Source organism: Panthera pardus, unplaced genomic scaffold (genome assembly GCF_024362965.1).
Source record: "Panthera pardus isolate Hobbes unplaced genomic scaffold, ASM2436296v1 HiC_scaffold_16, whole genome shotgun sequence".
Lineage (NCBI taxonomy): Eukaryota > Metazoa > Chordata > Mammalia > Carnivora > Felidae > Panthera > Panthera pardus.
The window spans coordinates 72116094-72142415 of NW_026526721.1; the positions used below are offsets into that span (position 1 = coordinate 72116094).

The 26322-nt window shown below is 35.2% G+C and overlaps 1 protein-coding gene across 29 annotated transcripts in view; it reads right to left on the reverse strand.

The window, feature by feature from the left end:
- Positions 1–26322, reverse strand: part of DLG1 (discs large MAGUK scaffold protein 1) — a 273708-nt gene that overhangs the window by 62052 nt on the left and 185334 nt on the right. For all 29 annotated transcript variants that reach the window (XM_019448747.2, XM_019448748.2, XM_019448759.2 and 26 more), the window contains 3 exons: positions 26029–26149; positions 19882–20038; positions 5965–6067 (listed from right to left, as the gene is read on the reverse strand). In XM_019448747.2, coding sequence (XP_019304292.2) covers positions 5965–6067; positions 19882–20038; positions 26029–26149 — 381 coding nt within the window. The remainder of the gene's footprint in view (positions 1–5964; positions 6068–19881; positions 20039–26028; positions 26150–26322) is intronic.

Consider the following 26322-nt stretch of genomic DNA (forward strand, 5'->3'; position numbering starts at 1 on the left):
ATAAGAATACAAACTTCAAGGAATTTTTTTTCTTGTGTAAAGAAAAAAATCACAAATTTAAGACAAACAATGGGAAAGAGAAAGTAAGTTTAATCTACGTTTAATTCTTTTTCTTTTATCTCCATTCCTTTATAGTACAGCAGTTTGCAATATAATCAATATTTTTTGAACCAAAAATATAAATTTAAGGTCTGAAAGTTGATAAAGTGTGCTTGAGGAACAATGAGATAAAATTATTGAGATCAGGGCTTTTCAGGATGTGGAGACCCACTTGGAACCTCAGATTATTTTAAACTGAAGACACTGCAGATTCAACATTCAACAAATGCGGGGGGGCGGGGGGGGGGGGGTGGGAACCTTCTCAGAGCTTCCCTTATCTGACCAAAAGCAGCAACTTTCAGGAAATAAGGCTTTCATAAATCCCCTCTCCTGGGGAGTATTATGGCTTTGAGATGGAAAGACTATTCATATGTATATAGCAAACATGATCACAAACTTTTTCCTAAAAGCCCATTGGCCTTTCCTGAAGAACCCTATTTATTTTTTCCATAGAAAGTTTTTCTCTCCACCCTTTTTCCCATAGGAAGTTAGGTATATAAGTTATTAATGAGTCCTACTTCTTTTGTTGGCTCCTCATATGCATATAATATAAACCCTTTTCTCTTGTGAGTCTATCTTTTACTAGTTTAAGTTACAGGCCCCAGCCACTGAAAGGTTAGCAAGTTTTTCCTCTTCTAAAAAGAGAGCTAGAAGAAATCTTAACCACTTAATAGCTGTATAATTGGCAAATTACTGAAATTTTTTGTGCCTTTCTTTACTCACCTGTAATGTCAAATGGAGATAACAGTGCCTACTTTATAGGGTTTTATGGGAATAAAAGAAGTTAATGTAACATGGTTAGTACCATAACCAGCACACAATTTTTTCTATTATATTCTATTACCCAACCTATAGGAAGTTCTTGAACTATATGGATGAGGAACTATTAAAATTTTGTAATTTCTGAATACAAAGTCAAAAACTAGCATCCAGTGCCCAAGTTTGATTAGAGCTATAGATCCTGAAAGATAAAAACTTACTCCTACCAAAAGCTTACCTCTTTGCTCTTTGTCTGTTTGTATGTATATATGTACGTCAGATTATCAATGAAGCAGAGAACCCCATAAGATTCATCATTAATAAAGGAAGATACTAACTGCAGAAAGATGACTGATTATCAGTGTCAGGTGATTCCTTCTATACTTCTTAAAATGGCCAGTTCATTGAGAAACAAAATCTGAGCTTTCAACTTATGTCCTTGGCCCTCAAAGCAGTTACACACTGATGATGTGGAATATGTTTTTTTTTTTTTTAAAGTGCTGTATAACAAAAATACATTTGTTAAAAAAATAATTAAAGCAAAACATATTGCCTTATAAACAAGGTAAGTAGCAATACAACAAGGAGGTCAGGTGTTTTCAAAATACCCAAAACATGATTTTAAATTTTAACTCTCCTATTTTTGGTCTTCTGGTTTTTTGGGTTTTTTTTTTTGCCCTCTTCTTTCTTTCTTTCCTTCTTTTTTTTAACCTACCAAGTCATTTCTTCTCTCTGCCCATCTACATCCTATCCATTCTTTCGGTTGCCAGTTAAGCCCCAATCCTACTCAATGGTATCTTTTCTCATGCCAGGCAACGTACTTCCTTTTGAATTCCTGAGGCAAAGTCTGTCTTCTGTGTTTTTTGGTACTTACCTTGTTTTTATTAGGCAACGGTAACATAGCCATGGTAAAAGACATCAACATTGCCAGACTGGGCACTCATTAAAATATTCCCAGTGAAAAGTATCTAGATTTTGAAGGTAATAGGATCTGGGACTGAATTCTAGCTCTTAGTAGCTTTGTTATCTGAGCCTATTTCATCATCTGTATGTAGGAATATAGCTACATATTTCATAAGGCTCTAGAGGAAGGTTTAAATAAATAATAAACACACAGGCACCTAAATAAACATATAAACTGTGTTCAGTGTTATAAAGAAAAAAAACTATCACAGTGCTAGGAGATATGCAATCATGAGAAAGAGCTAGCCACACAAAGAGTAAAGAAAAAGAATAAGCAAGAACAGAATGAGCAGAGAATTAGGATAGTATATGATGCAACAAAGGGTCTGAAAGAAGGCTGGTATGGTTAGAGTCTAAGGAGCAAAGGAAGGAGTAGAGGGCATACGGTGATCACATATTTTGTGCTGTGCTCAATCACACAGGGCCTTCCTTACAGGTCCTATCAAAGGGTTTAGATTTTATTCAGAGTTTAATGAAAAATGTTTTAAATGGGAAAGGACACAATGCAATCTTTGTATTTAAAAAGATAATTTTGCTTGATGAACAGAGAACAGATTGGAGAAAATCAAGCAAGAAGTATTCTTGTTAGAGGCTATTAGAATAGTTTAGGTAAGAGATGATGGTGGCTTTGGTTAGGGAAGTGACTGTGATACAGAGATTGAGAAAGGGGAGGGTGGTCAAGAATGACTCAGGCTTCTGGCTTAAGAATCAATGGAGGTGTCATTTACTTCAACAGTAAAATAATTGTTTCAGACATGCTCAGATGCAAACACTATGGAGAAATACAGCTTGTGATATCAAATAGGATCTATAATATGTTTGGTGCTCAGGAACATTTGGAAAAAAAATACATATATAAGAGTAATCTGGAAACAGAGAAGATAGCTACTAAATAATAGCTATTTGAACAATCAAAGTAGAATGCAAATTCTCCTTGATAAAAAAAATGGTTCCATCAAGAGAACAGTTTAAAATTTGAATACAACTAAAGAAAAAGTATTAATCAGAAAGGTTCATATAGAAGTACAGAAATCACAAAAAAGAACAAGAAAGAAGAGAAACACAGTATAAGCCCAGAAAAGATAATCTCAAAGGGCAATTTGAGACCCATTCAATAACTGTTCTAGGAAAATGGCAGCCCACCTTTCCCACCTTGCCATCAGTGGCAAGTGTATCTAGTGCACAGAGATGTACATTACACAGAGATGTACATTACACTTGTTAAAAGCAGCTAAATACAAAAATGGTAGAGTTAACTATCCTTGTTCTGGTCTATGCTTACCAAGTATTACAGCAGTTCTTCCTTCTATCAATTTTTAACTCCCCATTAAATATAACTCAATATTTTTTACCTGGGTCTCAGAAGATTCTTTCTTGATAAACATTAACTAGAATATGTCTGAATTTTTAAGCATTCAATTTTCTATCTTGTTGTATCCTTTTAATAGAAATATTCACTTCTTTTTAATTCAGTAAAGTTTTTTTGAATGTATAATTTCAAACATTTATTCTCTTCTTTAAAAAACTTTTTTTTAAATTAAAAAAATTTTTTAATGTTTTATTATTTGTTTTTGAGAAAGAGAGAAAGACAGAGTGTGAGCAGGGTAGGGGCAAAGAGAGAGGGAGACACAGAATCCAAAGCAGCTCCCAGGCTCTGAGCTGTCAGCACAGACCCTGACACGGGGCCCGAACTCACAAGCTGCGAGATCATGACCTGAGCTGAAGTCGGACACCCAACCGACTGAGCCACCCAGGTGCCCCTAAAAAATTTTTTAAAGAAAGTCTAATTTGTATATGTTAGGTATATATACTTGCCTGTCTTCCATTGCTAATATTTTCTCTCTAATCTCTTAAAATTCTGTTTCATTTTATTTTTCCTATTATATTTTCTATGTCTTCTATTGAATTTTCTGCACTGTCTGTGTCTTTGGGTTCAATTTAAAAACTGTTTGCTTTCTTCTTCTTTCCTGGGTTCTGCTATCTCAAAATCAATCTCTTTGGGTTGTGAAGCCATTTTCCCTTACAGTTCTTACACCTGTATTTAGTGGTCTTTCAAAGAAATGGATGCATGGATTGTTAAAAACATTAATATCAAGTTTTCAGCTGATTTATGCCAATATTGTGTGTGTGTGTGTGTGAGAGAGAGAGAGAGAGAGAGTAACTTTTATCTGTTGCTAAGTTTGCTGTTTGTTTCCATCTCTTCTTATCAATATCTTTGTATGAATGCCAGGCCATACTTTTTTCCTACTTATTACAGAATGAATTGGAATTTGCTGGACAAGCTATTTGGCTGAACCAGAAAGCTTGGGAGTGCAGGGGGGATGGAAGCACAGGTTATCTTCATGGCCTTTAAAACCAAAAGACTGTCACATTATCTGAGGCTATCAAGACAGATTCCTTTATCCAAATACTAATTCCCTAAACTAAACCACATCAAGGATGACTTCTATTTTTTAGCATGTTCCCTGAATTCCCATGAGGCTTGTCAAAAATAAAAGATGATGTTTTTATACCACAAAAAGAAGCCCTCACCAACTTTCGGTCATATTCTAAGTTCTGCCACCACTGAGAATTCTCAACATTCCATGTTTTTACTCTTCTCCTCTTCTGTGCAGATCTGAAGCTGAGTAAGCAAGGCTTTGACTATGTTATGTTGTCTAGGTCTTGTATCAGTCATCTTAGTTTTGCTTAATGTGAGGTGGAGTTGTGTGGGTGTAAGTGTGTGTATGTTTTATTTTCCTTGTTGGCTTTTGTGCGTTTTCTTGGGAGGTCAGATATTGACTTATCTTTAATCATACCTAAATAGTTTATATTCCTTAGGAACATATAAGTGAGAGACTTTCTATAATACTAAAAAACCAGTATCTTAGTAAATACTGATAACTTGGCCTACATAGGTATATATAGTATACCTACAGGGCAAGAATGTGCTGGTCAGAAGATAAAAGCATGCATAATCCCACTGGTGGTTTTGTTTCTCACTGAATTAATAAATTGGCATTCGGGGCACCTGAGTGGCTAAGTTAGTTGAGCATCAGACTGTTGATATCAGCTCAGGTCATGATCTCACAGTTTGTGAAATCAGGCCCTGAATTGGGCTCTGCACTGACAGTGTGGAGGCTGCTTAGGATTCCCTCTCTCCTTCTCTTGTGATCCTTCCCCCGTTTGCAAGCATTCTCTCTCTCTCAATAAATAAATAAACATTAAAACACTGGCATTCTGACTTCATATATTAGTCTGTTTGGTTAATGTGAATTTATTTGGAGTTTATCCCTTATGTAAATGAATTTACCTCTGTTCATTTACTGGACCTAAAATGCCAAGATTTACAACTGGACGTACTATGAAACAGCAAGGAAAGCTCTACATGCTACTTTGACCAAGTAAAAAAATAAAATAAAATAAATAAATTAGGTTTTGTTACAAAAATAAATTCCATCATTGTTTCCTTCTTTACCTTGTTGTTTATGAACATTAACCAGCATGCTATATATCCTTCAGGGTATTTAAGCTTTTTAAATTCCACTGAGGTTTTACTGGAGAAGTGGTTATGCTGATGTACACTAGAGTCTTACATGTTTAAATATGGCATGACCTCAAATTTTCCATTACCACCTTCTTCCCCTAGGAACTCAGTCAGGTCACGTCCATGATACTTCACTATCTAGAAACACATTACATTTCAAACTTGTATTTTTTCCATTTATTTTAAACACCAATAAAGACTATTAAAAATGTATCTTAAATCTTGATATTAACAAATATAATTTCAAAAGTCAGAAAAAATTGGGATGACCAATTTTTTTTGGCAATGCTACTATCATTGCATATAGTTTTTACGATCCTTTGGGATCCCTGAGTTAGTAAAGGTATGTATTTGGTTTGAGGACAGATTAAAAAAAATAATAAACACATGGCAATTAATCCAAATAATGATGAAATACTCAAAGGAATTGGAAGATAAAACTACTATATCCTATTGAAAACACTTTGACCTGGATAGTAAATTTGGTTCAGACTAAACAAACACTAGATTAATAAAAGAGACCAAAACATAAAAAAGTTAAGCTTGGAAAGTTAAACAGTAAGAGGAAGAATTCTAAAAACTGAAATAAACAATAAACACAGCAAGAATTTTACTACCTTCAGGCCGATATTGTGCAACAATCGTGACAGCTTGGCCAGCATTTTTCAAAGCGGCTGCTGCCTGCTCATGGCTGGCAGTTCTGAGGTCAACACTGTTTACCTGTAAATCAAATTGAATTTTAAATTTGAAGGAAATTATGCATACTGATTAGAAACCACAATAGCCTGTTCTTTGAGTAGGCACAGTTAAAAAAAATAATTTGCAATTACTTTATCATTAAAGTATTTTCTTGTTCCGAGTTACTAAAATACATCATATATTTCAACAGAATGTTACTATCAATGAAAACAATTTTACTCACTAAAAATACTCTGCTTAACGTCAAGTGAGCAAAACCAAAATTTTCCCCAAGTTTTCTGGGAAGTTGTTCACCAATCCTTTGGGAAACATACCTTAATTTGATAACCTGAAATATCAACAAGTGTCATTATTTTGTATAGTTCATTTCACTAGTAACTCAAGCGATGAGAGGGACGTTCATTTCAACTCCTGCCATATTTTTACTCCTATTACTCATTTCAGTTTCAATTTTCTTCCCTCCTTCCCCAAACTAAGCCTCTGTTCTTTTGGAGTAACAGAAAGGCAATTGTTTAAAAGTGTTAAAATTGCTCAGATTTCAAGGGCTGACATTTAAAGAGAGAAAAAGTTATCAAATGAACAAGGCATTTGTTTGAACAATGTTTTGTACGCAGGGCCCTTCCCTGGCCAAAATAATTACTGAGGTGATCAATTCCACTCCAGAATAAGCAACTTAATTCTTATTTCTGAAAGGCTGCTGATACCTAGTATATGCTGCAAGCACACTATCTTAAGAGCCTATACCTTTCCCACTATAAGCAAAAATTAAATGGACATTCAGGGAAGCATTATATTTAAATGACAATAGCTTTAAATACTTAAGTTGTCTCCCCACCCCACCAAGAACCAGCAATAAATAGACTATAGTAATGCTTGAAACCTTGATCAAATATTTCTGGAAAGGAAGAAGAACTGTCATGCAATTTTTATATGAAAGCCTGTTTTGTTGACATCAAATCTCAAACCTGTTAAAGCTCACATACCAATTTTGGAAAAAATGACTATAAGCCCAGAAATTCTTAGGATTATAAAATTTATATAAAAAAACATTTTAACCATGTAAAGACCTGATATTTGATATTATGTATAAAGGATGTCATTATGCAGCTAAGTTAAAACAAACACATATATTTTTATTTTTTATTTTGAGAGAGAGAGAGGGAGTGAGTGAGCATTTGAGTGGGGGAGAGGGGCAGAGGGAGAATTTTAATCAGGTTCCCTGCTCAGTGCAGAGCCTGACACAGGGTTCGATCCCACGACCCAGGGATCATGACCCAAGCTGAAATCAAGAGTTGGACAGACAACCAACTGAGCTACCCACTTTTTTTTTTAAGTTGTAATTTAAATTCCACTTAGCATACAGTGTAATATTAGTTTTAGTTGTACAATTTAGTGATTCAACACTTACATACAACACCTGGTGCTCATTACAAGGGCACTCCTTAATCCCCATCACCTATTTAACCCATTCCCCCAGCCACCTCCCCTCTTGGTAACCAGAGAGTTCTCCATAGTTACTGTTTCATGGTTTGCCTCTCTCTTTCCCTTAGCTCATTTGTTTTGTTTCTTAACTTCCACAAATGAGACAAATGATATTTTTCTTTCTCAGACTTATTTCATTTAGCATAATACTCTCCAGCTCCATATAGAGCTATGTTGTTGCAATGGCAAGATTTCATTCTTTTTTTATGGCTGAGTAATATTCTCGTGTGTGTGTGTGTGTGTGTGTGTGTGTGTGTGTGTGTATACACACACTACATCTTCTTTATCCATTCATCAGTTGATGGACATTTGGACTGTTTCCATATTTGGCTACTGTAGATAATGCTGCTATAAACACTGGGATGCATATATTCCTTTGAATTAGTATTTTTGTATTCTTTGGGAAAATACCTAGTAGTTCTTGAATGAAAATGAAGATCCAAAAAAATCTGAATCTAAAAAAATGTAACATAATGTGGTTTTATTAGAGATTATCTCTAGCTAAAGACTATTAAAAAGTCTACAATATATAAGTAGTTCTGCTTTTTTTTAAAAAAATGTTTTTTTGAGAGAGAGAGAGCACGAACAGGGGAGTGGCAGAGAGAGAGGGACCAAGCAGTCTCCACACTGTCAGCCCAGAGCCTGATGTGGGGCTTGATCTCATGAACAGTGAGATCACGACATGAGCCGAAATCAAGAGTCTGGCACTAAATAAACTGAGCCAATCAGGCACCCCTAAATAGACCTAGTCTGAGCATAAAGTATAACTAACTCCTAATTCCCTAAAAAATAAACTAGGGAAGAAATTTAAAGGAAGAGAAATTTTCATAGATAGTTGTAGAAAAGGTAATTCTTAATGAATTATTCCTGAGCAGCAAATCTTTCTGTTACAGAAGAGATCTGAAGACAACTTATACAGATTCAAAAGAGAATAATTTGTTAACAAGACTACAAATTAAAAACTTTCCAAAATCTACTGAACATTTTAACAGAAAATACAGTATCAAGGATATTTTAAAAGAAATCCTTGCACTGAGAGACATATTTATGTAAATAGCCTTAAGTCACTTTTTTATACATATAATTTACATAAAATTCACTTTCAACATGTACAATTGAGTGGTTCTCAGAACATTCAAAAGGATGTGCAATTATCACCATGATCTAATTCCACACATTTTCATTACCTCAAAAAGAAACCCACTACCCATTATAAGCCATTCTCCTCTTCCCTCAGCTCCTGGCAACTACTAACCTACTTTCTGACTCCATGGATATGTCTGTTTTCTACATTTTAAATAAATGGGATACTGATACTATGATATGTAGCCATTGTGTCAGCTTCTTTCACTTAGCATGTTTTCATGGTTCATCCTTGTAGCATGTATCAGTGCTCCATTACTTATTATGGCTGAACAATACTCTATTGTATTATTCTACATTCTACATTTTATCTACATTGTTAATTTTATTCCTCAGTATTTTACTCTTTTAAATATTGTCATGTGTGAAATTGTTTTCTTAGTTCCACTTTCAGGTTGTTTAATGCTGGTATACAGAAACATTGCTGTCTCTTGTACGGTGATTTGCTCTCCTGCAAAACTGCTGAACTTGTTTATTAGTTCTAGTAGCTTTTTTGTTGTGGCTGGATTTTCTAAGACTGTCTATATATAAGAGATCATGGCATCTGCAAATAGAGATAGTTTTCCTTTAAATCTGGATGCCTCTTTTTTTTTTTTTTCCTTGTAACTGCCCTGTCTAGAAACTCCAGTACAGCACTGAAAATGAGCAGAAGCGGACACACTTGTCTTGTGATCTTAGAGGGAAAGCTTTCATTTTTTAGCATTTAGTATGATGTAAGCTATTGGTTCTTCATAGAGACCCTTTAGCAGGTTGAGAAAGTTCTATTCCTAATTTGTTTAGTGTTTTTATGATGTAAAGGTGTTGGTTTTTGAAAAGTGTTTTCTGTGACTATTGAGATGACTGTATCATTTATGTGCTTTATTAATATAGTGTCTTAGTTTGATTGGTTTTCTTATGTTGAACCAACTATTCATTCCTTAATCCCATAAATTACACTTGATTATGGTGTAAAGTTCCCTTTTTATGCTGGTGTATAATCTTGTTTTATCCTGCTGGATCCAGTTTGCAATTCTGTTAAGGATTTTTTCATCTATATACATAAGGAATATTGGTTTCTTGTTTTTTCTTCCTATGATGTCTTTGTTGGTTTGATAAAAGAACAATCCATGGCTTCATAGAATGAGTTGGGAAGTGCTCTTCATGCCTATTCCTTTTTTGGGAAGTTTGTGAATGACTGGTGTTAATTCTTCTTTAAATGTTTGGTAGACCATACCAGTGAAAACCATCTGGTCCTGGGCTTTTACCTTTGTGAAACATTTTGATTATCAATTCAGTCTTCTTAATTGTTACAGGTCTATACAGATTTTCTATTTCTTTTTGAGTCAGTTTCAATAGTTTATGTCTTTCTAGAAATTTATCAACACTTACATACATTATAAAATATACTTTGTCTTCACTAACAATTTTTATCTTTTCTTTGTCTGATATTAGTATAGCCACTCTTCAGTGTTTCTTGGTTACTGCTTGCATAGTGTATCTTTTCCAACTTTTTAGTTTTAATGTTTGTTAAAAATAAACCACTGTCTTTGAATCTAAAGTGTGTCTGTTACAGACAGCATATAGTTGGATCCCGTTGTTTAATCTACCCTGTCAATATCTTTTAACTGGAGTGTTTAATTCATTTACATTTAATGTAGTTGAAAAAGATTTGTCGTCTATTTTGCTGTATTCTTCATGCCTGATATATTTTTTGTTCCTCTATTCCTCCATTTCCACCTTCTTTTGTTAAACAGATACTTTCTATTGTACCATTTTAATTCCCTTGTTTATTATATATATTTTCAGTTATTAGCCTAGTGGTTTCTCTGGATTATAATTAACCTAATGATCTACTTTAGATTAAATACCAACTTAATTTCAATGGCATATAAAAGCTCTGCTCCTATACAGCTCTGTGGTCTCTACCTGCCTTGTGATAAATTACATCTTTATAAAGTGTGCACCCATCAACACAGATTAAAGTTATTGCTTTATTCAGCTGTCTTTTAAATCAGATAGTAAAAAAAAGAGAGTTACAAATAAAAAAATACACTTACATGTTTCTGTTTTGTATTTACCTATGTAGTTCCGTTTAATAACACTCTTTATTTCTTCATATGGATTTAGGTTACTCTCCAGTGTCCTTTCATTTTAGTCTGAAGGATTCCCTTTAGTATTTCTTATAGAACAGATCTACTAGAGATGAACTTCCTCAGCTTTTGCTTACTTGGAAATGTCTTGATTTGTTCTTTGCTTCTGAAGGACAATTTTGCTCCTGGATATAGAATCCTTGGTTAATACCATTTTCCTTTCAGAACTTTGAATAGGTCATCCTATTGCTTTCTGGCTTACACTGTGTTTGATAACATATTAGATGCTAATCTTATTGAAGATCTCCTGTATGTAATGAATCATTTTTCTCTAATTTCAAGGTTTAATCTTTGTCTTTTGATAGTTTATGATACGTGCATGGTTTGGATCTCTTCAAGTTTATTCTACTTGTAGTTCATTAAGCTTCTCAGATGTGTACAATGTTTCTCACCACATTTTAAGGTTTTCAGTCATTATTTACTCAATATTCTTTCTGCCCCTTCCTATCTTTCTTGTCATTCTGTGACTACATATAAATATACATTATGTATATGTTGTACATTTGATGATATTCCACAGAGGCTCTGTTAATTTTTCTTCATTCTTTTTTCTTTCTGTTCTTCAGTGTGGATAATATCACTAGACATATCTTCAAGTTTGCTATTTTTTTCTTCTGCTAGCTCATATCTGTTGAGTTTGTCTAGAGTATTTTTGAATTTTAGTTACTGTATTTTTTACCTGCAGAATTTCTATTTGGTTCTTTTTTCTTTTATCTATTTATTAAAGTTTTTTTGATGTTTATTTTTGAGAGAGACAGAGCATGAGTGGGGGAGGGGCAGAGAGACAGAGACACAGAATCCAAAGCAGACTCCAGGCTTTGAGTTTGTCAGCATAGAGCCTGATGTGGTGCTCCAACTCACGCAACTGTGAGATCATGACTTGAGCCAAAGTCGGAGGCTTAACCAGTTGAGCCACCCAGGCGACTCGGTTCTTTTTTCTAATAGAAATCTCTTTATTGAATTCTCTTCTTGTTGAGATATTGTTCGTTTATTTTTCCCTTTCATTCTTTAGTTCTTTGAACATATTTAAAATATCTGATTTGAAGTCTTGGTTTAGTAAGTCCAATGTTGGGCTCCCTTAGGGGCAGTTTCTATTGACTGCTTTTTTCCTGTGTACAGGCCTTATTTTCTTGTTTTTCTGCATGTCTCATGGTTTTTTGTGGAAAACTAGACATTTAAAATAATACAATGTGCAACTGTGGAAATCAGATATGTCTTTCTGCCCAGGGCTTGTTATTGTTGCTGATTATAGTCATTTTTGGTGACTTCTGAATTCTATGAAGTTTGTATTTTGTGATGTGTGTGCCAATGAAGTCTCTGCCTTGTTAGCTTAGTGGTCAGTTAATGACTGGAAAGAGATTTCGTTAAATGCCTGGCCTCTTTGCTGAAGGGCTCTGTGTGTATGCTGTGTGGTGTTTTCAACACGCAGCTAGGCAACTGATAACTCTGACTTAACTATCACTTCCTGTCTGCCTAGAGCATCACAGTCGGCCAGAGGTGTGAGTTTAGACCTTTCCTGAGTATGTACACAGTCCAGGACCTACATGTGTCTTCCTAGGTTCCAAGGAATATGTCATAGTTTTTCAAAGGCCCTAATGGAGAGCTCATTCCCCACTTTTTCCTTTTAAACTTTTGATTAACTTACTGATTGCCTCAACTATTATCCAATGTCTCAGGCAGCCATAATGTGCCTATAATTGTTTTGACAATTAGCCCAGAGAAAAAGGCTTTTGAATCAGGTTAATACAGAGAGCCTTGCAAATGGGGTTTTAAAGAACCACCAAACAGGTCAAATTATGACAATTCTCTGGGAAAGAGGCTCTGAAAGTTCTACCTCCATTCTGCTCTCTAGTGGCTGTGACGCACTGGTTTTCACTGTAAATGTGGACTATTTTTCAAGGTTACTGTGATGCTGGAGAACAGGGGATGGGACTTAGGTAAGTTAAAACCCCCTAAGCTCACTCTTATGAAGGTTCAGTCCTCTGCTTCTTTTATTTTGAATAAACACTTCCTGAATTGCTGCAAGCCTTTGGTTAATTTCCAGAGTTCTGAACAACTTTATTCTGACAATTGTGTCCACTTTTCTCACTGCCTTTATAGAAGAGGGAATTTTTGTTGGAGTCTTTTGGGTCACTTGTGATTCTAAGATTCTAGGAGTCTAGATTTTCAGCAAATATAAATTATATTCTTCACCATACTTGTCATCATTGGAAATAACAGTAATACCTCATTTATACCATATTGAAAAATGGTAAAAACTCACACTTCTATATATGTAATGAATTTTTAAAATATTTTTTAATGTTTATTTATTTTTGAGAGAGAGAGAGAGACAGAGAGAGAGAGACGGAGCATGAGCAAGGGAGGGCAGAGACGGAGACACAGAATCTGAAGCAGGCTCCAGGCTCCAGGCTCCAGCTGTCAGCACAGAGCTTTGACACGGGGCTTGAACCCACGAACCATGAGATCATAACTTGAGTCGAAGTTGGTGCTTAACCGATTGAGCCACCCAGGTGTTCCTATATGTAATGAATCTTGATTTCAAAGCTTCTTTCTTCAACAAAATTAAATATATCAAAAAGAATATTTTATAAAACCTATGATTTATTTCCATGCCTTCCCAACTAATTTATTTATATTTTTCTCAATGATGTGGGTTATCATTAAGAACATCAAGGGGTGCCTGGGTGGCTCAGTTGGTTAAGTATCCAACTTTAGCTCAGGCCATGATCTCATGGTTTGTGAGTTTGAGCCCTGCGTTGGGATCTGTGCTGATAGTTCAGAGCCTGGAGTCTGCTTCAGATTCTGTCTCTCCCTCTCTCTTCCCCACCCATGCTTGCACTGTCTGTCTCTCTAGAAAATAAATTAAGCAAAACAAAAAAAACAAAAAAAAAAAAAAAAGAAAAGGAACATCAAGAGATGCCTGGGTGGCTCAGTAGGTTGAGCATCTGACTTCAGCACAGGTCATGATCTCACACTACTTGTGGGTTTGAGCCCCGCGTTAGGCTCTGTACTGACAGCTCGGAGCCTGGAGCCAGCTTCAGAATTCTGCCTTTGTCTCTCTGCCCCTCCCCTGCTCATGCTCTGTCTCTCTTTCTCTCTTTGAAATATAAAATAAAAAACAAAAAAACAAAACAACATCAGTAAGAGGGATGGTCTTTAGAACAGTAATTCACAAAGTTTGGTCCCAGGAGCAGCAACATCAGTATCTCATGGAAACTTGTTAGGAATACAAAATTTTACAATCTACCCAAGTCAGGGGCACCTGGGTGGCTCAGTCGGTTGGGCATCTGACTTCGGCTCAAGTCATGATCTCACAGTTTGTGAGTTTGAAGCCTGTATCGGGCTCTGTGCTGATAGCTCAGAGCCTGGAACCTGTTTCAGATTCTGTGTTTCCCTCTCTCTCTAACTCTCTCCAGCTCTCACTCTCTCAAAAATAAATAAATAATAAACATTAAAAAAAAAAAAGATAAAAAAGATTTTAAAAGTCTGTTAAAAAAAAAAAAAGAAGCTACCCAAGTCATACTGAGTTGGAAGCTTTGGGGATGGGGTCTAAGAGTGTTTTGTTTTTGTTTTTTAATATGTTTTTTTAAATGTCTATTTTTGAGAGACAGAGTGAGAGAGAGCACATGCCCCTAAAAATGTTTTTTAACAAGGCTTTAAGGTGATTGTGATTCAAGGTGAAAATTGAAAACAGCTAAACTTTGTCTAATGAGGTATTTAGTTTGTTCCTAACAGGGTTTTTAGTTTTTTTCTCTTGCTCCTGAGGTTTTTCTTATTGCTCTCAGGGTATTTGCCTAGAGAAGCTTAGTAAGCATTAAAATTTTAAGGCTACTGATGCATACAGCCTCAAAAGGCTGTATGTAACTTACACTCACATTAGGGTAACCAAGTGGCCTGCCTAGACTGTCTGGGATTTTCAGTTTTAAAATTGAGACTAAAGGGATTTCCAGACATGGGGCTTTAAGTGCTAGAACTGGAAAAGTTCTGGGTCAACCAGGTTATGTTGGTCAGTCTAACATACTCCAACATAGTCTAGTCTAACATACTCTAGCAGTGTGTCAGTGACCCATATAAAGTTGTTCCATATGGACAATTCAAAAACATCTATTTTTGCTTTGAATTTTTTACACCTAACTCTAAGCCAACTGAAAATTTATTTTGACACAAGGTGTGAAGTGAGGCTCTAAGCTAATTTTACTCCCCTAAACAACTAGCTAATTTGTCCAATATTTATTTTTAACAAATTCATTCTTTACCACCAATTTGTCCTTATCATACTATAACTTATTTTAAAAAATTTAAGTTCCAGTATAAAAGTAAAAGCAATTGGGGCGCCTGGGTGGCTCAGTTGGTTAAGCATCCGACTTCGGCTCAGGTCACGATCTCACGGTCTGTGAGTTCGAGCCCCGCGTCAGGCTCTAGGCTGATGGCTCAGAGCCTGGAGCCTGCTTCCAATTCTGTGTCTCCCTCTCTCTCTGCCCCTCCCCCGTTCATGCTCGGTCTCTCTCTGTCCCAAAAATAAGTAAACGTTAAAAAAAAAAAATTAAAAAAAAAAAAGTAAAAGCAATAAAATATACAAATTAGAACACTTCAGTTGGAAGAATGTTCAACAACTGTATACACCCATGAAACAATTCCAAACAAGATATATACCCTCCCTTTCCATCATTCAACTCAGAAATTTCCATTGTGCCACTTTAAAATCAGTACAATCACAACTACTTTCTGACTTCTATCAGTAGAAATTATTGTTTGCTCATGATTATCATTTAACTGGATTCATACTGTCTGTGTTTTTGTGGTATGTTTTATTTTACTCAATGTGATGTTTTTTAGTGTTATGTATGTTGTTGTGGGTGTCAGTTTGTTACTTTGTTTAAATGCACTCCAATTTATTTAGCTATTTTGCTATTGATGGACACTTGAGTCATTTCCAGATCTGAATGATTATCAATAAGGCCGTTATGAACATTTCTGTTTAAGTGTTTCTGTAGACATGATTTCTTGGGTAAAATCTGGGTGATCTTGTAGTGGTTGTATAATATGCCCACCAGTAATGAGAGCTATCGGTCCTCCATATCCTCACCAATGTTTGTCCTTTTTTTTTTTTTTTTCATCTTTAGCCATTCAACTGGGTGGGATATGGGATATGTTACAACTCCCACTCCTAAAGTTAAAAATCCACACATAACTCTTGACTCTCCAAAATCTTAATAGCCTATTGTTGACTAGAAGCCTTACCATTTGTATGCTATACGTATTATATACTGTATTTTTATAATAAACTATAGAAAATGTTATTAAGAAAATCACAAGGAAAATACATTTACCATACTATACTGTATTTATCAAAAAAATCTATATATAAGTGGACATGTGCAGTTTAACCCCCGTGTTGTTCAAGGATAACCCCTATCTCATTTTAGTTAGGCATAATTTATATTCAATAATCTTTTTAGTTTACAGTTAAAAGAGTTTTGACAACTGCCTATGTTGAGTAGATACTGTCACAATCAGATACAGAAAATTGACATCACTCCCACCCAGATTCTTCCAAATGCCTTTATTCATTGTGGGTTTTGGGTTTTTTTTTTGTTGTTGCACTGGCCTGATGACTAACGTTAAGTACCTTTTCATGTGTTTATAGGCCATTCACATATCTTGTGAAATATATGTTTAACTCTTTTGCTCATTTTTAAAACTGGGTTACTCATCTTTCTATTGTTAATTTGTGAGAGATGTTTATGTATTCTGGATACAAGTCCTTTATCAGATATATGTACTAAGAATGGTTTTTCCTTCTCTGTGGCTTGCCAATTTGGCTCTTAATGCACATTTTTTATGGTTAGTATTTTATGTACCGTTGCAAAGATATCCTCCTATAAGTTTTCTCTAGGAGGATTATGGTTTGGGCTGTACATTTAGATTTATAATCCATGTAGAATTAATTTTTAGGGCACCTGGAGGGCTCAGTTGGTTAAGTGTTCAACTCTTGATTCTGGCTCAGGTCAAGATCCCACAGCCATAAGATCGAGCCCCATGTTGGGTTCCCTGTTGTTTTGGCTGGGGCGCCTGGGTGGCTTAGTTGGTTAAGTGTCCAACTTCAGCTCAGGTCATGATCTCATGGCTTGTGGGTTTGAGCCCCGCGTTGGGCTCTGTGCTGACAGCTCAAAGCCTGGAGCCTACTTCAGATTGTGTGTCTCCATCTCTCTGCCTCTCCTCCACTCACGCTCTGTCTCTCTCTTTGTATCTCACTCTCTCTCAAAAATAAATAAACATTAAAAAATTAGTTTTGGCTTAAAGAGCAGATTAGACATAGATGAAGAAAATTTATGAACTAGAAAACAGATCTGACTGAAATTAAGTACAAGAAGACAGAGTTAATAAATATGACACTGGGATTAAAAGACATGCAGGACAGGATGATATCCTCCTCTTACAGGAACTGAAGAAGGAGAGAATCTATATGATGTAGGAAAGGCAAAATTTGAAAAAATACTGGCTAAGATTCCAGAATTGATTAAAGACGGAACTTCTCTGATCCAGGAAGCTCAACAAATCTTAAACAGAAAAAATAATAAGCTAGACATAATCATATTTTAATTAAACTGTAGTACACCAAAAAGTAAGAGACTTTAAAAAAAAACAATAAGTGAGGGGCGCCTGGGCGGCTCAGTCGGTTAAGTGTCCGACTTTGGCTTAGGTCATGATTTCATGGCTTGTGGGTTTGAGCCCTGCATCGGGCTCTGTGCTGACAGCTCAGAGCCTGGAGCCTGCTTCAGATTCTGTGTTTCCTCCTTTCTCTGCCCCTCTCATGCTCATGCTCTCTCTCTGTCTCTCAATAATAAATACATGTTAAAAAAAAATTTTTTTTAAATAAGTGAAAAAAGAAAAACCAAATCACTTACAAATAAATAAGACATAGTGCAGATCTTTTTTGTTAAATACAAAAAAAGAAGCTTGATAGCATACAACAGTATCTTCAAAGTATTGAGAGACAACAGCTGTCACTCTAGTACATTAGACTGAATTATATACACAAGTGAGGATGAAGTAAAGATATTTTCAGACAAACTCTATGATTATTTATCATTAAGAAATTATTGCTGAATGAACAATCTAAAGACTCCCAATAAGGTACATTTGGGTATTTGAAAAATATTTTAGCTTTTAAAAATGACCAGGAGAGCGCCTGGGTGGCTCAGTCAGTTAAGCGTCTGACTTCAGCTCAGGTCATGATCTCATAGTCCGTGAGTTTGAGCCCCGTGTCAGACTCTGTGCTGACAGCTCAGAGCCTGGAGCCTGCTTCAGATTCTGTGTCTCCCTCTCTCTCTGCCTCTCCACTGCTCATGCTCTGTCTCTCTCTGTCTCAAAAATAAATAAAAACATTAAAAAAAATTTTTTTTAAATGACCAGGAAATTTTATTAGCATGTAAAGGATGGGGGCTAGAAAAGCTAAATTTTCTGCAATGAACCAAACAGTCCTACACAACAAATTCAATCCCAATGCTGTTAGAGGTCCACTGAAAAATACAGAAGAAGCAAGATAAACACAAGAGATGATGAACAACAACAACAAAAATTATAGAACATATGGATTGTTAAAACACAAAAATCAAAATGACTAAGTTTGGGGTATATAAAAATAAAACAGAGGCACCTGGGTGGCTTAGTTGGCTAAGCATCTGATTTCAGCTCAGGTCATAATCTCACGGTTCGTGAGTTTGAGCCATGCGTTGGGCTCTGTGTTGACAGCTCAGAGCCTGGATCCTGCTCTTCCCCCGCTCATGTTCTGTCTCTCTCTCTCAAAAATAAATATTAAATAAATAAATAAATAAATAAATAAATAAAACAGAAGTCAAATACTAGAAACAGCACAAAGGTTTAAGGTTCCCGAAGTCAATGTGTCATTAGGGAGAAGAGTTGAATTTGATCAGTTTTAGCCTAAAATTCTATAGGTAATAACCACATACACACAAAAACTGAAAGTAAAAAGTGGAGAAAAGAGGAGGCAAATATCAAGCAAAAAAGAGCCACATTAATATCAGACAATGTAGCTTCTAGGTTAAACACTATTATCTTTTTAAAAAAAAAAATTTTTAGTCTCTATTTTTGAGAGAGAGAGAGAGAGCAAGCGAGCACGCGCGCACAGGGGAGGGGCAGAAAGAGGAAGGCACAGAATCCGAAGCAGGCTCCAGGCTCTGAGCTGTCAGCACAGAGCCCAATACAGGGCTTGAACCCACGAACCGCGAGATCATGACCTGAGCTGAAGTCAGAGGCTTAATCGATTGAGCCACCCAGGCGTCCCAAATCTTTTAATGTTTATTTTGGAGAGAGAGAGCATGCACACACACGCTAGTTGCAGAGAGGCAGAGAGAGACACAGAATCTGAAGCAGGCTACAGGCTCTGAGCTATCAGCACAGAGCTTGATGTGGGGCTTGAACTCATGAACTGTGAGATCGTGACCTGAGCGAAGTTGAATGAATGTTTGACTGAGCCACCCAGGCACCCCAGGTAAAAACTATTATTATAAATAAAGAGGATTATTACATAATAACAAAAAAATTATTATGAATTGAATAATAACCACCAGGAAGGAATAATGGTTCTAAATTTAGATGCATCTAATAACATGGTTTCGGAGATATAAAAATAAAAATCACTGCAAGGACAAACTAACTTAATTGCTGAACCCACCATCGCATTCAGACAGCTTAAAACATTTCTTTTAATAATAGATCAAGTAGACAACAGATTAAAGTATAAAGATCTGCACAACATAAGCAACAAAGTTAATAAACATACAGATAACATTGCAGTCAATAAATAGAGAATACATACTTTCTTCAAGCATATTTATACAGACTGATCCCTTATAGGTAAGTCAAATAATGAAAGAAAATCTATTGTACACAACATGTTCTCTGACATCCCTGCAATCTTACAATTAAGTTGTAAAATGTAAGAAAATAACTGAAATATCTCCCACAACTTTAGGATATGAAAAACAAAACTTTTAATAATTAATAGGTCATAGTTAAAATAATAAAAATATTATTTTGATTAACATCTCCTACCGATATAATACGATCTCCTTTTCTGAGCTCTCCACTAAGATCAGCAGGTCCTCCAGCCAAGATAAAGGAAATAAATATGCCTTCTCCATCTTCACCTCCTACAATGTTGAAACCAAGGCCTGTTGAGCCACGATGAAGAACAACTTTTCTAGGTTCCCTAAAAATTAGAAAAATATTGAACACCTTAGAAATTTTATATAGAACTTGACATTCTATCAGTGAGATTTCCCTATTGATAAATCTTATATTATCAAACTATAAAGAAAGCTAGATGAAAGTTAAAAGTGTTTTCAAAACAATGGGGTAGAGATTCTAAGACTAGAAATTAAGGTTAGAAAGTGAAAGGAAAAATCCAAATTGTTTTTTTTTTTTAATTTTTTTTTTACATTTATTTATTTTTGAGAGACAGAGACAGAGTATGAACAGGGGAGGGGCAGAGAGAGAGGGAGACACAGAATCTGAAGCAGGCTCCAGGCTCTGAGCTGTCAGCACAGAGCCCGACATAGGGCTCAAACCCACAAGCTGCGAGATCATGACCTGAGCCAAAGTCAGACGCTTAACCACTGAGCCACCCAGGTGCCCCGGAAAAATCCAAGTTGTATATAAAAGCTGAAAACCCATGTTAAAAACCCATAATTTTTGTTAAAAAACAAACATGAAACTAAAACAAAAAGAGAAAACAATGTGGTAATATAAATGACTTAAAGAGCCCTACTCAAGAAATAAACACTTTAGAAATATACTCAAGAAATATACACTTTAGAAAAGTTGACGTTGCACACATTTTATTGCCTATGAACCAGTCACTGCCCCTACTTCCTAGATGTTATAAAAGGCAGATAAGCCTTCGTCTTAGAAAAGGCAGGCCCTTTTCACAGTCTTAAAAGAATGAATCCTGACTAACTTAAGCCAGTCATAGCAATCCCATTCCTCTTTGTTAAGTTGAGGCTATGACCCTATTCTGGCCTCTGAGAAATAAATAAAGCTAAATTTTATTGACATTTCCCAAAGAAAGACAGACCCTAACAAAAACAAAGCACATTTTGTCCCCTTAGAAAGCACATTTGTTTCCTTCCCTACCAAAATAACACCCATACAAAAAATGAACAATAAAATCACATTACTGGTTTGGATATATTATAGTCATGAAGGTAAGACCAGAAGAACCCTAGAGATACTATGCACCTAAGGATTGCTACACAAATGCTAGAACTGTCCATCTCCAAACTTTTTATATAAAATAATTAAATACCTTTACTTCTTAAGTCATATCCCTCTACCTTTCTCTGCTATTCATTCATTCTAAGATGAGCCTTTTCCTCCACCTTCATTTAAAATCTTTGAAATCAGAATACATCTTACCACTACTAATGTTTCACATTTGCTGCCAGTTATATACATAGTTGTGTGAATACCATTTATACCTTCTGGTAAGACCATGAAAATTCTAGGAGATTATTTTAGACATGATGAAATGCAGAATATCATTTGGAATTAGAATGTATCATTTGGTAAGTATTTTAAAAATGTAAGCAGATTTTTCTAGAACATTGCAAAAAAGCTACTGGTAACAAAAGGCTTAACAGAAGTAAGTACTCTTTAAGAATGAATCTTAGGGATCCTTCCATATAATGTGGAATTAATCTTAAGTATTCATTAAAAACTTGAAACAGGCATTTTCTAGTCATTCATTTCATCATTAATCAGCTCTGCCAGTTCACTTAACAAAATTATTATTGTAAAACCAAACAATATATTGTTTAGGAAATATTAAACAAATATATACATATGTGAAAGAAAAAATGGAATAATAAAACCAAATCCAGGAAAAGAATTTAAGTTGGTAAGGCAGTGTAGGAGAAGCAAGGGAGAATTAGGGCACAAAATAGGTTTCACTATATTGGTGATGTTTTATTTCGTTGTTAGGTGACAGACTCATAGTTTAAGGTTTCTGCTATGCTTTAAATCATATATATGGGGTGGGGGGTGGAGGGATGGGTTAAATGACTGATGGGTATTAAAGAGGGCACTTGTGATGAGCACTGGGTGTTGTATGTAAGTGATGAATCACTAAATTCTACACCTGAAACTAATATTACACTGTGTGTTAACTGGAATTTAAATTAAAACTTGAATATATATATATATATATATATATATATATATATATATATATGAAGCAAAAAATAACAAACCATATATGAATTATAGTTTTACATTAGCAAACAATACATTAAAAATACCCTGCTAAAATCCAACAGTATTTGAGGAAAATAAATTCAGATTTTTCAAATATTGTAAGATGTTCAGCATCATTAGTTATTAGAGAAATGCATAAAAATCACGAGATATGTCCCACTTACTACAATGGCTATGAAATAGAACAGAAAAAACAAGTATTGGTGAGGATGTAGAGAAACTGGAACCCTCATAAATTGATGGTGGGAATGTAAAATGGTGTGGCTGCTACAGAAAACAAATGGTTCCTCATAAACAGAAACAAACATACATTTACCATATTACTTAGCAATTCCACTCCTCAGTATATATCTAAAGGAAGTGAAAGTAAGGATGCGAGCAGATACTTGCATGCCAATGTTTGTCACAGCATTATTCTTAATACCCAAAAGGTGGGAACCACCCAAGTGTCCATCAAGAGATGAATGGATAAATAAATGTGGTATATACAAATAATGGGATATTATTCGGCCATAAGGAATTAAGTTCTGATATATGCTACAACATGGATGAATCTTAAAAACATTAGCTAAATGAAAGAAGTCAGACACAAAAGAATTGTAAGATTACACTTATACAAACAATCTAGAATAAGCAAATTTCATGGCACACAGAAAGGAGACTAGACAATAGGTTACCATGGACTGAGAGGACAAGGAAATGGAATTACTGCTTAATGGTTAGAGTTTATCTGAGGTGATAAAAAGGTTCTGGAAATAGTGACAATGACTGCATAACTCTGTGAATGCAATTAATGCTACTGAATCACACATAAAAAAATTAATAATGTAATATACTAAACATTGCTGAGTTGTACATTTTTTTAAAAAAATTTTTTTTTTCAACGTTTTTTATTTATTTTTGGGACAGAGAGAGACAGAGCATGAACGGGGGAGGGGCAGAGAGAGAGGGAGACACAGAATCGGAAACAGGCTCCAGGCTCCAAGCCATCAGCCCAGAGCCCGACGCGGGGCTCGAACTCACTGACCGCGAGATCGTGACCTGGCTGAAGTCGGACGCTTAACCGACTACGCCACCCAGGCGCCCCTGAGTTGTACATTTTAAATGGGTGACATGTATGATATGTGGATCATATCTCAATGAACCTGTTAAAAAAGGAACTTTAGAATCATCAATTTTCTGTATGTTGGGATTTTTCTTTTCCTTTTTTAAATTGGTAATGTGAGATAACCTCTGAAAGATTACTTAGGGTCAAACTGGGGAGAACTTCTAATGTGAGTGCAAAGATTGTTGTACCTCATTATCTGGACAAAATAGTGTAATTATCAAGAGTGATAAAACACACATTTTAGTTATTGAAGTCATCAACCACCAGATTTTCAAAGAAAAGTAAAGAAAACAGGTAGACCTGTTGTGTAATACTACAAAGTCCAATACAATATTCTAGACAAAAGATATATAATGAAAAACGATGGGGAACAGCAATCAAGATGCTAATATATTTTTTAGTTTGAAAAATATGCAGAAAAAAAGACAAATATGCAGAGATTAAAGATTAGACAAGCCATTAACTATTTTCCTCTTTACTTTTTATTAAACCCTATATATTTTGTTTATTAAAATAAAACAAATCCAATTAATTTTCATTTATAATCTTTCAAGATACTTATCCTCCTCAATATTAAGATTCTCGAGAGTCTGTTGCTTTGTTATAGATAATGTAAATGCAAGTATGCATAGGAAGAGTCTTTTAACCTCCATACCTAACCCTCATGAATTCAGTTCTGATTTTGTGGTTTGGAATTTTTTTTTTTTTTAAATTTCATCCAAATTAGTTAGCATATAGTGCCACAATGATTTCAGGAGTAGATTCCTTAGTGCCCCTTGCCCATTTAGCCCATCACCCCTCCCACAACCCCTCCAGTAACCCTCAGTTTGTTCTCCATATTTATGAGTCTCTTCTGTTTTGTTCCCTTCCCTGTGTTTATATTATTTTGTTTGCCTTCCCTTATGTTCATCTGTTTTGTCTCTTAAGGTCCTTAAATGAGTGAAGTCATATGATTTTTGTCTTTCTCTAATTTCACTTAGCATAATACCCTCCAGTTCCATCCACATTGGTTGTAAATGGCCAGATTTCATTCTTTTTGATTGCTGAGTAATACTCCATTGTATGTATGTATGTGTATGTATGTGTGTGTGTATATATACATATACACACACACACACACACACCACATCTTCTTTATCCATTCATCCATCAATGGACATTTGGGCTCTTTCCACACTTTGGCTATCGTTGATAGTGCTGCTGTAAACATGGAGGTGCATGTGTCCCTTCGAAACAGCACACCTGTATCCCGTGGATAAATGCCTAGTAGTGCAATTGCTGGCTCATAGAGTTGTTCTATTTTTAGTTTTTTGAGGAACCTCCATACTGTTTTCCAGAATGGCTGCACCAGCTTGCATTCCCTCCAACAATGCAAAAGAGATCCTCTTTCTCTGCATCCTTACCAACATCTGTTGTTGCCTGAGTTGTTAATGTTAGCCATTCTGACAGGTGTAAGGTGGTATCTCATCGTGGTTTTGATTTGTATTTCCCTGATGATGAGTGATGCTGAGCATTTTTTCATGTGTCGGTTGGCCATCTGGATGTCTTCTTTGGAGAAGTGTCTATTCATGTCTTTTGCCCATTTCTTCACTGGATTATTTGTTTTTTGGGTGTTGTGTTTGATAAGTTCTTTATAGATTTTGGATACTAACCCTTTCCTCTTTACTTCTATAAAAAGGCACTATTAGAAAACAACTACAAAGCCACGACAGATCAATATAGGAGCACAGCCTAAAGACTTACAGCCTTGAAAATTCTTATCACAAAGAAATAACCACAGGGGTGCCTGGGTGACTCAGTCAGTTAACCTTTGGACTTCAACTCAGGTCATGGTCTTGCGATTCTTAGTTCAAGCCCCATCGTGGAGCCTGCTTTGTATTCTGTGTCTCCTTCTCTCTCTGCCCCTCCCATCTCACGCTCTCTCTCTCAAAAATAAACATTCAAAAAATAATTTAAAAAAAATTAAAAAAACAAAAAACAAAGAAATAACCACAAACACTGTTCTTTTTGCTAATTTTCACTCCAAACACAATTACTGTGTACTTATTATTAATTAACTTTTCAGTACTGCTAACTATTGAAAAAGAGGACACAGATGAAAATTCCTTCCTATGGGACCCTAAAGAGATCATTGCCTAGAGCCAGGAGTCTGACAGGAATAATTACAAGTATGAAAGCTCAAAAATACTAATGCCAACAACAATGCAATTAATAAAAACATAAAAAGACATTAATTTACAGATATTTAATCTTAAGTGAAATACTTGTGCAAATTATAAAGCAATATGTCTGACATGATGTCTTAATACTATATTGCACAATATGAAAAAGATCTAAAATACTTTTTGCTTATTATTTCTCACCTAGTTAAGAGTTCTTTGGGAATAAAAAGCAGTTAAAATTAGATCAAAGTAAATTTTAAGAGTAAGGATATCAAGGATATATACCAAGCAAAGAAAATATCACTTGAATTCTAAACATGATTCACATAACTGCCATAATGAAATTTTATGATGTACACTAGATAGGAATATGTGAAAAGTTAGTTTTAAATATAAATATATTCCTAACTTAGTTTTACCTATGCTAATTTCTAAGCACAACTTACCATTCCTAAAAAAAAGTATTTATTTTAAAAGGGCAGTAACTTATTTGGAATATAAAATATTTTTATATTTCAGCCTCTTCATGAGCCCTCCAATGACAAAAATTAAGGTTTAAGTTCATTATCTATTGACAAAATTTTTTAGTCCTGAAAATTGTGGCTGTCTTATTTGGTTGATTGTAATTCCATCTAACAGTCAACTTTATTTAAGAAAGATGAATGTTCACTTCCTTACCTTGTAATTTCATCATCTCCAAGCACTGCTTTTGAAACAGGTGAGTATCTGGCTGGTGATGCTGGTGTGTGGCCCAAGTAGGAAGATGGGCTAACATGGTTATCAACAGGTTGAGAAGAAGCTTAAAAATGAAGACAGTAAAAAACACTTCAAGTGAAACAAACCATTCAGCACTTATTTGTGAATTACCAATTTCAAGCTTAGTTAATATGTAATTCATATCCACTTATTTATGTAAGTTGGTAGAAAAGACTTATTTATCAGGTAAAAAAATTAGACAAGCTCAAGTTTCCA